The sequence below is a fragment of the Thalassophryne amazonica genome, chromosome 7 (genome assembly GCF_902500255.1).
Source record: "Thalassophryne amazonica chromosome 7, fThaAma1.1, whole genome shotgun sequence".
In the NCBI taxonomy this organism is placed as follows: Eukaryota; Metazoa; Chordata; class Actinopteri; order Batrachoidiformes; family Batrachoididae; genus Thalassophryne; species Thalassophryne amazonica.
In genome coordinates, this window is record NC_047109.1 from 58,588,301 (window position 1) to 58,604,626 (window position 16,326).

The 16,326-nt window shown below is 41.5% G+C and overlaps 1 protein-coding gene across 2 annotated transcripts in view; it reads left to right on the top strand.

The window, feature by feature from the left end:
- LOC117514002 (antigen peptide transporter 1-like) overlaps nt 1-16,326 on the top strand; it is a 37,111-nt gene that overhangs the window by 7,703 nt on the left and 13,082 nt on the right. For both annotated transcript variants that reach the window (XM_034174285.1, XM_034174287.1), the window contains exons 5-10: nt 1,792-1,922; nt 4,828-5,033; nt 5,125-5,322; nt 14,252-14,380; nt 14,531-14,725; nt 14,832-15,005. In XM_034174285.1, coding sequence (XP_034030176.1) covers nt 1,792-1,922; nt 4,828-5,033; nt 5,125-5,322; nt 14,252-14,380; nt 14,531-14,725; nt 14,832-15,005 — 1,033 coding nt within the window. The remainder of the gene's footprint in view (nt 1-1,791; nt 1,923-4,827; nt 5,034-5,124; nt 5,323-14,251; nt 14,381-14,530; nt 14,726-14,831; nt 15,006-16,326) is intronic.

Below are 16,326 nucleotides of genomic sequence, written 5' to 3' on the forward strand. Positions count from 1 at the left end.
TATATGTGTGTGTGTGTGTACACAGTGGGGTAATAAAGTATTTAGTCAGTCCATGATTGTGCACGTTCTACTACTTATAAAGATGAGAGAGGTCTGTAATTTTCATCATTGGTACACTTCAACTATGAAAGACAAAATGAGGAAAAAAAAAATTCCAGGAAATCGTGGTGTTTCAGACTCCGCGTCGTGCATTCAAACCATATAATGCATGGCTTCTCGTTGTTTAATCCTTTTATTTATATATATATATATATATATATATATATATATATATATATATATATATATCTTCCGCAGCTTACAAGTCACAGTGATACAACTTTTAACTTTGTGTTATGTCTTCAAAATCGGTCTTTTGCGCGCTCTCCTTCTGTGTGGCTGCACAGCTCTGCTCTGCTTTTAGCAGATTCACTGGAGTTAATTCTGGCGTTCTGCCTAAATGCTCCTTTGAAGTGTGATGAGTCAGTGCGCAGTGCGCACACACAGCGGAGCTCATGTGATCCATTAGCAAGATATTAAATCAACTATAGACATACTTTTACAGCTCGGAACTGTTTTATCAAGCTATAAAAACATTAAAAATAGTTACCTTAAGTTGTTCAAAATACATTCCACATGGAGCAGGACAGAGAGGAAAAAAGCATCCAGATGAAACAGTCCTCTGTGATTCCAGAAGCGATTAGAGGTGTTTTCAGCATCCAAGGTTTGGCAGAAAATGATTAATCTGCTACAAAATAATTATTTTATATACAGCGTCCAGCGCACAGAGCAGGTGGAATTGTGTGTGCAAGAGGGCAGCCGCTCCAAAAATAGCCTCTCAGGTCCTGCATAGCTGCCAGGTGCACAGATAATGAGCTTTTAGCAGACTCATAAGCACCACGCAAATGCCTCTAAGTCTTCGCAGTAACTCGTACACAAACCGTGCCACGCTGTTGTTGCTAAATTTTGAACTTCTTGAAATTAGCGCCACGCTCAGAGAGGAGCCTCGTTAACTGAAGATAATGCCTCTAAGAGCCACTCAGAGCCACGAAACTCCCACGATAGTTGAAGAAACCCTCTTGTAGCAAAGAAAACATGCTGTCAATCAATCAATCAATCAATTTTTTTATATAGCGCCAAATCACAACAAACAGTTGCCCCAAGGCGCTTTATATTGTAAGGCAAGGCCATACAATAATTATGTAAAACCCCAACGGTCAAAACGACCCCCTGTGAGCAAGCACTTGGCTACAGTGGGAAGGAAAAACTCCCTTTTAACAGGAAGAAACCTCCAGCAGAACCAGGCTCAGGGAGGGGCAGTCTTCTGCTGGGACTGGGGGAGAGAACCAGGAAAAAGACATGCTGTGGAGGGGAGCAGAGATCGATCACTAATGATTAAATGCAGAGTGGTGCATACAGAGCAAAAAGAGAAAGAAACAGTGCATCATGGGAACCCCCCAGCAGTCTACGTCTATAGCAGCATAACTAAGGGATGGTTCAGGGTCACCTGATCCTGTGTGGCTCATTATTCGGTGGGACCCAGGCTTTACACTGTTGGGTGTAGCAGCTACAACCAGTGATGAATCTCGGAGTACAATGGTACGCTGGAGTCAAGGACTATAGACAACTGGTTGAAGCGCACATATACACGACATCACTTTAGTCCAGTATAGGTTAGAAGGTAGCAGTTATTAGGAGCTTCCAAGCTCCTATGGAAAAACATGACTTATTTCTTTAAAAAAGCCTAGCTTCACCCTTAATTTGGATATTGTGTTATTAATTTTGTTACGTGTACTATGTTGTCTGTTTCAGTGCTGTGCTTGAGTTTATATGTGACCTCATCTACAACATCACCATGAGCCTCGTACACACCTCAGTCCAGGGAATTGTATTCCAGTCAGTGCTAAAACAAGAGATTGCTTTTTTTGATGCCATACCAACAGGTAAGTCATACATACTGTACATTGAAGTGGCTAGACACAAGTTCTGCTTTAAATGTTGAACTACCCTAAGGTTCAAAAAAGTCTTTGACGCTTAAATGGTAAACACGTTTGTTTATACTGCAGTTTTATCAAGGCATGTATTTTTTACTTTTTGATTGTTTTGATTTCTTTAAACAAATATACGTACTTGGTACAAGATTAAACTGCACCCGGGTTTGTTGGTGGTGATCCAACCTGCAAAAAGCTGGTTGATGGTGTAATTAACACTTCAACCACTGTAAAATGCCTCACAATTTTCCACACTCGGAAAAAAGATAACATTGGTTTTGTATATAACTGTGACCGTCACTACGGTCAAAACAGAATTCCTGAGAACTAATGTCACTAGTCACGCCCATGACCCCAGGAAGTGGAACCTCATGCCCTATAAAAGCAGGGTCAACTTTATGTTCATCTTCTTGCCTTGAACTTCAAAGAGCATTCTGAGAGGCAAAGGATAGTGACGATTTTCCTTTAGTCTTATAGATTTGCTGTTTTTATGAGGATTGGCTGAAAAGTTCTTAATGGTATCAAATGAACAAAACACTGCCTCATTTGAGAAACCTGAAATTCAGCCACACCTAGTCTGCATGACCAGGACTGTAGTTGGTGCCCCATAACACCCACCATACTGCAGGTTGACGAGCTGATTTGTACTTGTATCTAGCAGAAAGACTTTGCCGACGTGGTAGGGATTTCAGAAGAGTGAATAGATCACATTGTCCATGATTTATTCAGCTAAAGAAAAGTTTGCACACGACGGATCTCAACTTGAAGCAAATCCGAAAGAGGGTTTATCAGGTATTTCTGACTCAACATGCACAGGAAAGCAATGTTTTCCTCCAGTGGATTATCACTGGTGAGTAAGGTTGGGGATCGAGAACCGGTTCTTTTCGGGTATTGTTAAGAAATGATTCGATCCACCGATATCAATAGTCTTTTTGCTTAACAATTCCCTTATGTCCTTCAGAGCAGCCGTTGTTTTTGAGAGTGTTTGTCAGGAAAATGATCATTCCTCTACATTGATTACAGACCCTGCAGCGGGTCTGTAATCAACCGTTTCTGCAGCGCGACTCCCCTTTGAAGCGTGAACCAACGAAGCAATTTTCCGATCCTCTGGCTCGTTGGTTCTTTGATTCGCTGCACTTTGGAAGTGGCAAGTTTGCTTCTTAACCCCTCTCACTTTTGTGTGGATTAATGTCATTAACTGGGACTCTTGTCTTATTGCAGTCAAAAAACGAGAATCGTCCTCTGTTCCATTGGCACAGCTCCAAACGCTGCTCCGCTCTCTGCCGAAACAGAGTCTGGTCGGAATTAATAACTTCAAAGCAAATTGCTGCTTTAAATAAAATGACACCTCTTTCCTAACTCTGTAATACAGACAATAAACTACAATCGACTAAAATGTTTTTTTTTCCTTCCCAAAATGAGACGTCCTGCATTCTTTATGAATTACATCCTGACGTGCAGCGCAGTCAGCTGCAAGAGTTCAGCTCAGATGTATGGAAAGACATTCATGCCAATAATGTCTAAAAGAAATGCTTTTGACAAAAACTACAGATTTTGTTTATTTCTGTTTATGTCCAGAGATCAAGGATCCACCATGTACAGTTTATGTCCAGAGTTAAAGGATCCAGTGACCAATTTCACATTTATTTACTTTAAGACTCAATAAAATGTTGTTGACATAGAAAACCTGTAAAGACTAATTTTAGTACACAGAAAGTAGTACAAAGAAACTCTTCCCTTTTGCAAAAAAAGTCATGATGACCTTGTCCTGACAGAATTTATGAAAGATGGCAGTACTGTCAATTCCAACCCATATGTGGACACATTACAAAAGTGGAAGAGATGCAGTTCTTCAGCATAAATGTTTCTCCTTACACGAGTCGACAAACACACCTTACCACACCTGCCGTACAGATGTTGCACCCTCCAACTTTTTCCTTTTTCCCCAACCTGAAAAAAGACTGCCAAGTCCTGACGTGAAGAATTGGCCCTCCTGTGTTGAGCCATTCATTTGTTGAGCGGCTGTTTGGTTTCTCCAATGTTGAGGTCATTGCACTGAACTGCAGACACCGTCTTGCTTTTGGCAGTGTTCAGTCTTTGAAGTGAACCATTTTTTGTCTACTGGTGTTGCTGGATTTGAAAAGTACAGGAATGTTGTTTGATGGAAATCCTCCTTTGTTAATCAGACATTCCAGCCACATATGGAATTACAATGTTATTCCTTTTGTTCTTCATTTCTTCATTACCCACACTGTTGGTATTCCTTCTGGGTCTTGTAGCTATTTTCACAAAGGTCCACTTGTGATTATACACAAACTTTAAGTGCCTCCTTCAGGTGGCACTTAAAGTAGTAGTTTCAGCTGGTGGTTTGGCCAAAGCAGATAGCCACCCCACGGAGTATGATCTGCTTCAGGTTTCTTCCTTTTCTCAAAAAACACCTGAGGGAGATTGTCCTTAGCATTGTTGCCATTTTGTTTGTTCAGGGGCTGGGTATCTGAAGCACTTTAGGGTGACTTGTGTTGTGATTTGGCACTGTATTAATAAATTCATTTGAACATTGATTTTATCTTTCCTCAAATCTGAAACTGTAGCCAACTGTGAAATCTGTTTGACTTAAGCCCTAAATCAGTGGTCTCAAACACGTTCCAGAAAGGGCAGAGAGTGTGCGGGCTTTGCAACCACCCACTCCACCAGGTGATGTCACTGATTAACTGATTCCACCTGATCAAAGTGATGTTAATCAGTGAAATCACCTGGTGGAGTGGGTGGTTGCAAAGAAAGCCCGCATACTCTCTGCCCTTTCTGGAATGACTTTGAGACCTCTGCCTTAAAGGCTGACACACTGCTCTGTTTTTAGGTAAACTGGTGTCGCGCATAACCACGGATACCAATAACATGAGTGAGGCGCTTAGTGAGCAGCTAAGTCTTGTGATGTGGTACACAGCACGTTTTGGCTTCATCTTATTCTTTATGGTGACCCAGTCATGGAAAATGTCCCTGCTCACTTGCATGGGACTGCCCATCATCTGGGTCATACCAACGCTCACTGGACATTTCCATCAGGTAAAGAGGAGAGAGATTGATTTGTTTCTAAAAACATTGAAATGTTACATAAGTTGTTTCAGTCCACTTAAAAAGTGCATCTATGTTTCAGGCTGTTGCTGTAAAGGTTCAAGAGTCGCTGGCTAAGGCCAACCAGGTGGCCACAGAGACCTTCTCCTACATGAAGACAGTGAGGAGCTTTGCCAATGAGGATGGTGAGACAGAGAAGTACCGACGGAAACTGGATGACACCTATTCCCTAAACAAAATCGAAGCTGCATGTTATGCAGCTACTAACTGTTCCAATAGTGTAAGTTAGAAAATGACCTGCCTTTGCATTTTCAGTACTTCAGCAGGAATTAATCTGCAGAATAATGCTGTATCTGTAGATACAGGGTAACCCAATAAAAACCATGAAAATTGTAATAAATCCCACAAAGGTCCAGCAAATTTCAGGAAGACTATTGTTCCAATTGTTGTCCTCAACATGTCTTGGTCAACCAAAGAAAAGACCTGGAGGCCTATTTCGCCAAACAAATCATTTTATTTGGAGCATAATTTTGAAAGAACATGACTTTTATGCAAAACGACCAAGATAACTGAAACTTTGAGGAATGATCATACATAGACTGAAGCTGAACCTTAGGATTTAGAACAGTTTTTATGGGTTCTTTTTTTTTTCTTCTTTCTTTCTTTCTTTCTTTTTTTGGTCACCCTGTACTGTTTGAAAATTTCTGATAGGCCTTTTTGTTTTTCAATTTCAGTTCAATTCATTTTATTTATATAGCGCCAAATCACAACAACGCTGGCTCAAGGTGCTTCACACAGGTAAGGCCTAACCGAATCAACCCCCTGAGTAAGCACACAGGTGACAGTGGTCAGGAAAAACTTTAGGTGGCATTTTTGAGGAAGAAACCTCTAGTAGACCAGACTCACAGGGGTGACCCACTGCTAGGGCCATTTTAGCAGTTACAAGGTTTTTACAAAAGATGAGGAAAAAACACAACAAACGAAAAACAGAGAAGCAACAAAAACAGACTCCATTTTTGAGATAAAATTGTCTATCTTGGTTCTTAGTCTCAGCCTCCAGGTCTTGAATAGGCAGGGTGTCTTGGGGTCAGTCTGGCACCCTCGGGTGCAGGGCCAGCATCCATTAATGTGCTCGTCACTGCCTCGGACTGAGAGAGAGCAGAATCAGTTGGCTAGAAATAACTGCGCCTAAGGCATGAGTTCACCAGCACTCAATCAACAGGGAAGCAACGAGATTGCTAAAGTGGTTGCTGGCAATTAGCCCATGATTCACTAACAGACCCAGAATTTAGATGTAATGAGGCTGAGACCTGTTTGGCTGCTAATAATATGATTTAAAAGGAGAGGAAACATATTTCTATACAATACCGTATGCTAGCCATACATGAGGGAGAATGGTCTTTAGTCTGGACTCTAATCTCTCCATGGAATCTGACTGCTTTATCTCTGCAGAGAGATAATTCCACAAGGCAGGCGCATGATAAGAGAAGGCTCTGTGGCCTGCTGACTTTTTTTTCCCCCAATTTTAGGGACATAAAGTAGTCCTAAATCCTGAGAATGCAGAGCACAGACCAGTACGTAGGGTGCAATTAGGTCAGCTAGATGGGAGGCACTAATCCATGAATAATTTTATAAATTGGTAACAGAACGTTAAAATCAGACCTCATGGAGACAGGAAGCCAATAATGGGAGGCCAAAATCTGTGTAATATGGTCAAACTTTGTGCTTCTTGTCAAAAATCTGGCAGCAGCATTTTAAACCAATTGGAGACCCATAATGCTGGATTGAGGTAAACCAGAGATTGACGTTGTAACAATCCAGTCTAGAGGAGACAAATGCGTCCCAGGTGGCCACCGTCTCCAGCTGTCAGACCAGGTACTGCTGGCAGAAACAAACAGTTAGTGGTTGGTGTGTGAAGACACACCCAGTAATCGTCCCTTGATTAGTTCCTCCGGGAGGGAGAACCTCCACCTCCAGAAACAATTTCACCCGTTCAGCTCCTGTTAGTTTCTTCCCTGGATGGAGTGAGAGGCGAAGACTGTCGCACTCCCACTATCCGCCAATCCAGCTTCAGACAGAGCCCGCAGGAACACGGCTGCACACAGAACAATGTTTAGTTACAATATCAATCGCAGAGAAGGTTACCTCGAGTGGTAGCTGATTTCTAGGCGAGGAGGTGGAGTTGCAGTCCAGCCTTTATAGTGATGGTGATGAGTGACAGCTGGTGCTGATAAGTGACAGCTGTTACTCCCAGCGGCTCTGACGCCCTCTCTTGCTTGGAGCCCGCACTCCAAGCAGGGTGCCATCTGGTGGTGGTGGGCCAGCAGTACCTCCTCTTCAGCGGCCCACACAACAGAAAGGGCAGGATGTGATCCTGTGACCTTCTTGCTCTGAGGCACCAGTGGTAACCACTAAGCCACCGTGTTGCCCAGTATATCATAGTCTCTGCATCAATCACAGACAGGATGGGACAAATCCTTGCTATGTTACAAAGGTGGAAGAAAGCAGTCCTAGTGATTTTTCTGTAGGTCAAAAGACAACTTGAGATCAAAAATCACTCCAAGGTTCCTCAGTTTGTCAGTGTGATGTATGATGCATAAGACTAGGTTAAGCGTGAACTGGTCAAACTGGTGTCTGTCTTGCTGGACCAAGAACCATCATTTCAGTCTTTATCGAATTTAAAAGCAAGAAATTGCTCAACATCCAGCTACGATATGATATACTTTATTTTCCCAAAAAGGGAAACTCATCTTGGACTCATATACTGCATACAATGCATGACAAAAACAATCAAAACAGTAAAAACAATAAATACCACATCCAGTATAAACACCCCACATAAATATGAATATAACACAACAAACTCATATATATAACAGACAATCCCCCACCTCCATATTGCACATATCCCATAATCTTGCTTTTCACAGAAGCAAGGCAATCCTCTAAAGCCTTGATGTGTATGAGCTTACCAGCAGTTATTGGTATGTACAGTAGTGTTCAGAATAATAGTAGTGCTATGTGACTAAAAACATTAATCCAGGTTTTGATTATATTTCTTATTGTTACATGGGAAACAAGGTACCAGTAGATTCTCACAAATCCAACAAGACCAAGCATTCATGATATGCACACTCTTAAGGCTATGAAACTGGACTGTTAGTAAAAAAAGTAGAAAAGGGGGTGTTCACAATAATGGTAGTGTGGCATTCAGTCAGTGAGTTCATCAATTTTGTGGAACAAACAGGTGTGAATCAGGTGTCTCCTCTTTAAGGATGAAGCCAGCACCTGTTGAACATGCTTTTCTCTTTGAAAGCCTGAGGAAAATGGGACGTTCAAGACATTGTTCAGAAGAACAGCGTAGTTTGATTAAAACATTGATTGGAAAGGGGAAAACTTATATGCAGGTGTAAAAAATTATAGGCTGTTCATCTACAATGATCTCCAATGCTTTCAAATGTACAAAAAAAAAAACAGAGACGACCATCAAAATGGATAGAAGAATAACCAGAATGGCAAAGGCTCACCCATTGATCAGTTCCAGGATGATCAAAGACAGTCTGGAGTTACCTGTAAGTGCTGTGACAGTTAGAAGACGCCTGTGTGAAGCTAATTTATTTGCAAGAATCCCCCACAAAGTCCCTCTGTTAAATAAAAGATGTGCAGAAGAGGTTACAATTTGCCAAAGAACACATCAACTGGCCTAAAGAGAAATGGTGGATATTTTGTGGACTGATGAGAGCAAAATTGTTCTTTTTGAGTCCAAGGGCTGTAGACAGGTTGTGATATGACCCCCAAACTCTGAATTCAAGCCACAGTTCACAGTGAAGACAGTGAAGCATGGTGGTGCAAGCATCATGATATGGGCATGTTTCTCCTGCTATGGTGTTGGGCCTATATATCGCATACCAGGTATCATGGATCAGTTTGGATATGTCAGAATACTTGAAGAGGTCATGTTGCCTTATGCTGAAGAAGACATGCCCTTGAACTGGGTGTTTCAACAAGACAATGACCCCAAGCACACTAGTAAACAAGCAAAATCTTGGTTCCAAACCAACAAAATTAATGCCTCGCAGATGTGAAGAAATCATGAAAAACTGTGGTTATACAACTGAATACTAGTTTAGTGATTCACAGGATTGCTAAAAAAGCAGTTTGAACATAATAGTTTTGAGTTTGTAGCATCAACAGCAGATGCTACTATTACTGTGAACACCCCCTTTTCTACTTTTTTTTTTACTAATAGCCCAATTTCATAACCTTAAGAGTGTGCATATCATGAATGCTTGGTCTTGTTGGATTTGTGAGAATCTACTGAATCTACTGGTACCTTGTTTCCCATGTAACAATAAGAAATATACTCAAAACCTGGATTAATCTTTGTAGTCACAAAGCACTACTATTATTCTGAACACTACTGTACAACTGGGTATCATCAGCAACAGTGAAAACTAATCCCATAGTGTGACAGTATGTGCTCAAGAAGTTGGGGAAATAAGCAGGGGGCCTAAGACAGACCCCTGTGGAGCCCTGTATTTCATGGGAACAAGATTTGAGGTTACGTTCTTGTACAGGACACAGTGAGAGCTACTGATTAGGTATGATGTCAACAAAGCAAGGATATTCCCAGCAGTCTCATAGTAATTCTCCAGCCTGTGATGATCCACTGTATCAAATTCAGCGCTAAGATCGAAAAGTAGCAGAACCATAGTGGGGTCTGAATCCACTGCAAGCAGAAGATAATTTTTGACTGTAGTGAGAGCTGTCTCTGTGGAATGGTGTGTTCTAAATGTAGATTGCAGTGGCTCAGAAAGGTTATTCTCAATAAGGTGGTCCACGAGCTGCTGTGAAACCAGTTTTTTAAGAATTTTAGAACCAAATGATAGATTTGTAGTTTTTCAGTAGACTGGGGTCAAGGTTAGATTTCTTAAGTATTGGTTTAATCACTACAGATTTAAAACATTTTGGAACATATTCCGAGGTTCGTGACAAGGTAATAATTTTCTGTATACAGTCAGCCCAAGTGGAGGCCACAGGTTCTTCAATAGTTTTGTTGGTATAGGGTGAAAAAGACAGGTTGTACATTTAGTGGAATGTACAAGTTTTATCAGCACCCTTAGTGAAATAATATCAAATTCAGTAAATCTCAGTGACGTATCAGAGATGGCACACAAATCAGTAACGGTGCAGTGGCGGGACTGAAGCATGCTGGGATACATTTGACCTAATGTCATCTATTTTTTTTGTTCAAAGTAATCTAAGAAATCATGAGCTGTAAATGGGGAGCAGCTTACAGGTGGTTCTCCTTGAAAGAGTGTTGCCACCGTGTTGAACAGGAACTTGGAATAATCAAATCAGAGTAGCAGGCCTGTCTTATAGGCAACAGTGCAAGCTTGTAGTCAATAACAGCATCATGCCACACGAGGTGGAATACTTCTAATTTTGAATTATTCCATTTTCGCTCCAGACATTCTTCAGGCCACGTAAGTAATCACTGTACCATTGTTTTGGGGCAGCGTGGTTTTAATGTAGATGGCACAATCATGCCAAGTGTGGTTGTGAGCACTGAGTTAAACCTGTCCACAAAACTACCAAATGATTATTTTCCGAAGGTGATGCAAAGATATCAGGCAGTCTGGCTCCAAGTTCATTTGTACTTAAGGAGTTGATGTGACACCATGATGATTAATAAGTGTCTCATCCCAGTGGATGAGGCAGTGAGACTGTAAACTTAACAGGTGAGTGATCTGAAACCACTGACTTAAGAGAAACGATGTGAATATTTGAGACGGTAATACGAGCGAGAACCAAATTCAGGGTGTTTCTGCGAATGAGAGTCGAACATTGAATGCATTGCTGGAATCCTAATATATCTATAATGTCCATGAATGATTTGCAGAGGGGTTCAGAAGGCTTGTTTACCTGAATGTTGAATTCACCAACAATCAGAATGTTATCTGTACAAATTGCTAAATTAGAGATAAACTCACCCAATTAAGAATTCAGACACTGGGCCCGGGGCCTATAAACAGTGACACAGTAACATGTTTGAAGTTTATCCTTCTGACTTTAACTACCGTATATGTGGCATACTGAACAGAGCAGAGAGTCAAATTTTCAAAAGAAATTATTTTTGGACCCCCAAGAGCCATTAGGATTAAAGCAACACCTCTGCCTTGCTTTGTATCATGAGAGACGTGACTAAATGTGTACACAGGTGGGCAGGCTTCATTTAAAGGGGGGGGGGGGGGGGCGGCGGCAATGCTTGGCTTCACATAAAGGAATCATATGTAAGCAGTAATTAGATCATTTAAACAGTGATTTGGATGAGGACAGTGACCTTATTTTAATGAGACCTAAAGAACCTAAGAACCTCACGAGGGTTGGCATTTTGACTGTTGGTATTTGAGGGTGGCTCTGTTGTAATATACATTGCCCTCAAAAAGTATTTGGCCCCTTGGTATTTCCCACATTTAATTTCCTTGACATTTCAAATACAAAAAGTAAATCAGGCTTCACAAGATAAAAAATTAGTGAAATTACCGGTATCTTCTTTAAACTCAAAGCAAATCTCTACAACTTGATATAAATTAGTAAATAAATAAAAGCCAAGATGATGGGTTGCATATGTTGCAACCATCAACATCAGTTTTATTGCCAGTTTTCTTCAGACAAGTCAGGGGATGGATAAATGAACATTTCCAAGTCACTGAATATGTCTTGGAGTTTATTTACATCAATTATGAAGTTCAAATCTCAACCTTGCCACGTCTCCATGTAATATGGAGTTGCGTCAGGAAGTGCATCTGACCTAAATCGTGTGTCAATTCAATATGCAGCTCCACCTTGGATGTGCTGTGGCGACCCCCTGTGAAAACAAGAGAGCAGCTGAAGGGACTTAGTTTTTATGAAGATATACACACAGGATGGCACTTGATGGTCAATTGATGTGGAATAGACAGTTCTCAAAAACTGAGTGGCTGTACAAGAAGAAGAAGATTGAGGAAAGCCACCAAGACACACAGTCAATCCAGAAGAAATTGAAAGGCTTCTGTGTCTGTGATTGGAGAAATTGTGCATAGTGCATGTTTTGCATGCACTATGCATGAAGCAGACGAGAAACCAGCTAAAACTGAGGAGAATCCTATCAACACAAGCCAGGATGAGAAGTAGACGGACTACAAGCTTAAGATAGAGCAAATTAGTACACAAGACCAGACCAGGACGAGAAGCAGACGTATTCCATTCCTTCAGAACAGGACACGAGGAAATCCTGTTCCATTCCTGTGTACCTGTGTTTGTGAAATATTAACTGCATGTTTTGCAGTTATACAGCTTCATGATGAAGTGGTATAGAGGAGGACTTTCTTAAAAATAAGTCCTGATGTCCACCGGGCGGCACGGTGACTTAGTGATTATCACTGGTGCCTCACAGCAAGGTCGTGGAATTGCTTCCTGCCCTTTCTGTGTGGAGTATGCGTGTTCTCGCCATGTCTGTGTGGGTTTGCTCCGGGCACTTCGGTTTCCTCACACAATCAAAACATGCTTATTTAAGGTTTGCTCCTTTCTCTGCCCTTGACCAAGGCAACATCTCTACATCTGGAGTTGGTCCCTAGACAGGCCTGAGTGGCGCACTGAGACTGCTGATGCTAGCAAATGACACCACGACCCTGGGAGAACCCGTTCCCAAGACCCCAACCAACCACTCGTTCTCACCTGTCCTCCTTGTGGTAGAGTCTACCGCCACCTGATGGGCTCATATATATATATATATAACTTAAGGAAATCCCTTTGGCTTTTGTCTTGTTTTCACCCCGACTTGAGGTGCATCTACTGTGCACACCTGGTAAGGTGAGACCTTACTTGTGTGAAGTGCCTTGAGGCAACTTTGTTGTGATTCTGCGCTATATAAATGAAATGAAAATCTGCATATTGATTTGGCACAAGTTTTACATCGAATGTCCTTCTTGACACACCTCTATATGGCAAAATGGGCAGTTATGGGTTTGATCTGTGAACCTTCCACACTGGAAACAAGGGCACATAGCCACTTGAAGTTTTTTTCAGGAAATGAAGCAGTGCTTTATTGAACATTCAGTGTCACTGGAACAGCTAGAAAATCACAGCGAAATAGAGCGCAATCCCACTCATTACAATCATAAAAGCAGTTTAACCAGTCACATTATTCTGTTGGTTTATTAAAGCTAATCATAACAACAAATAAAAACAGTTGCATTTATCTGCTCAGAAGCCACACGCTTTACAAAACAAGTTTGATAGATCACAGACATCAGTTCTGGAGCATTTCCACAGTACTGACAATAGCTTTGGTCCACCCAGTAAGTTGCCCAAAGTGAAGAAGGTTCATTATCTCGGGGTCGTGTTCATCATGAGTGGGGTTACATTGGAGCGTGATTTCGGAAGATGGATTGGGGTTGCAGCTGACATTTAATGGACACTGTCTCGCTCCGTCATGGTGAAGAAGTTGCTGAGCCAGATGGTGAGACTCTTTATTCACCAGAAGATTTACTTGTACATTTCCTGTATATTTGTTTTGTAATTTGTGTCGGTTGCATGGCCCAAGCAGAGGTTCACCCCTTTGAATCTGGTCTGCTGAGGTTTCTTCCACAGAGGGAGTTCTTCCTTACCACTGTCGCCTGTGTGCTTGCTCTGGGGGTTGGTAAGGTTAGACCTTACTTGTGTAAAGCACCTTGAGGCAACTTTGTTGTGATTTGGCGCTATATAAATGAAAATAAATGGGAAACTCTCCTATTCTCACCTGTGATCCTGAACTTTAGAAATAACGGCATGGTCGCAGATACAAGGGGCAGAAATGAGATTCCTTTGTCAGGTATCAGGGCTTACCCTCCTGCACAGGCTGAGGAACTCAGAATAGAGGCACCGCTTCTTCGCATCAAAAGGAGCCAGCAGAGGTGATTCGGGCATCTGGTAAGGATGCCTCCTGGTTGTCTCCCTCGAGAGGTCTTCCAGGCACATTCATGGGGTCCCCCAGAAAGAGTTAGAGGACTTGGCGGAGGATAGGAAAGTGTGGTATGAGCTGCATGGTTTACTGCCACCATGACCTGGACTCGGTGAAGCAGCAGAAAATGAATGGCAATAACTTTAGAAGATTATTTTAGACAGTTACTCTTATAAATTCATAGACTGTTGTGAATTACAGTTTCAATGATTTTGTGTCTTTCTAGATGACCACTTTGTCTCTAAAGGTGTGCATTCTGTACTATGGTGGAATGCTGGTGACCAGAGGGACTGTTAGCAGGGGAGACCTGGTGTCCTTCATCCTCTATGAGCTACAGTTTGCCTCTGCTGTTGAGGTGAGGAACAGGAAAAGATGTAGGAACGGAACTAGTACTCCCCTTTTTCAGCAGAATCACTTTCTTGTTTTGTTGAAAAGAAAGGTTTTTGTTCAGTCATAATCAGATGTGTCTCAGTGTGCTCCCCAATCACTAATCCCTGTCTTCTAGGCTGTGATGCGTTATTACCCTGAGGTGAGGAAGGCAATTGGTCAGTCACAAGAGATCTTTAAATATTTGGACCGGAAACCTCAAACACCTGCTGATGGTACCTTGTCACCAGAAAATCTTGAGGGGCACATTAAGTTTGAAAATGTCACGTTTGCATATTCTGGCCAAACAGTTGATGACAGTGTTGTTCTCAAGGTATCTTATATAAAAAACAAGCACACAGGCAAAAATAAGATATGTACATATTGTTACATGTGCTTATGTTTTATATGACTCAACCCTTAACATCTCACCATACTAGGGCTTGTCTTTGGAGATCATGCCGGGCCAGGTCACTGCTCTTGTTGGGCTCAACGGATCAGGGAAGTCGACCTGTGTCAAACTCCTGGAGAGGTTTTACCAACCCCAACTAGGGCAGATTCTTCTTGATGGAAAACCACTGCAGAGCTACAAAGACCAGTACTTACATGGCAAGGTGACTGGTTTACAAAAGCAACCGTATTTATTTATTTACTTACTTATTTCTTGATGGCACAAAAACCAAAGTTCAAGAATAGCTCTCATATGCTGTAGTGTTATTGTGCTCTCATTTTTTTTTTCTTTCTAAAGTCTGACAGCACAATAACAGCACGGCAACCCCTAAAACCACCTTGACACTTGCACAGATTTGATACCTGCACTGCCAGCAATTCAGCATCCCAATGTGACCCGCTTTTGTCCCGCTTGACACCATGCGAAATAAAATAAAATAAAATAATCATTTCATAGCCAATGATGAATTTGCTCACAGAAACCATCAGAAGTGGAATCAGAAAAGTTTTATTGCCATATGAGTGAACAAGTTCACAACATTAGGAAATTGCTGCGGTACTTGGTGCTAACATTAAAAAAACATCTCTCATTGCTCCCAAAATCAGAGAAATAATCTGTCTCGTACACGTGAATACAGAGAACACATTTGGAATCTTGTCAAAGGTAATTATTTATAATTTATATTGTAATGGCTTGGTAAAACAGTTGCATTTGCATTCCTTCTTATACGTTAGATAATGTATCTGTGAAATTATGTACATTATAGATGTAACATCTCGTCATAATCATTCAGATGTCCTGTACTCAATGGCACGTAGTGACAGTGTTTTCAAGTGGGTTGCACAATGTTCAGAAAATTAACATGTGCCAGGCGTTTTGAGCATCTCAAAATTTTCTTTGCGCACTGGCACATAGCTGCACACACAGTTTCCGAGTTTCCTCACTGGCATGCGACATTGCGTGCCAGTGCGGGAGTCAAATTCATACAAGTATCAAGGCACCTTTATTCTCGGTGAGCGCACTCACAAAGTAGTCCTGCACCCTGAGATTGCAGAGCCCAGGCTGATATGTAGTGTTTAATTTGGTCCCCTAAGTAGGGAGGTGCCAATCCATGAAGAATTTTATAGGTTAGTAACAGAACCTTAAAATCTGATCTCACAGGGACAAGAAGCCAGTGAAGAGATGCCAAAATGGGTGTTATACAGTCAAACTTTCCATCAGTCAGAATTGAATCGTGAGATACTGAAGGATTCACACCCCTGTACGCTACTTACACAACATGAAGTCTTCCTAAACACTGTCATTTCCATGAGAAAATATCACTTCAACACCACATGACAATGTGTTTGATCATTAGAAACCATATAATTACTCTAAAAAGATTCCAATCATGGTAAATATACCATCAGATGGATTAAAAATGCTCTGATTTGGCATTTTTTAGACTGTCCGCAAGATCGCTCCACTCCCTCACCATAGCAGTT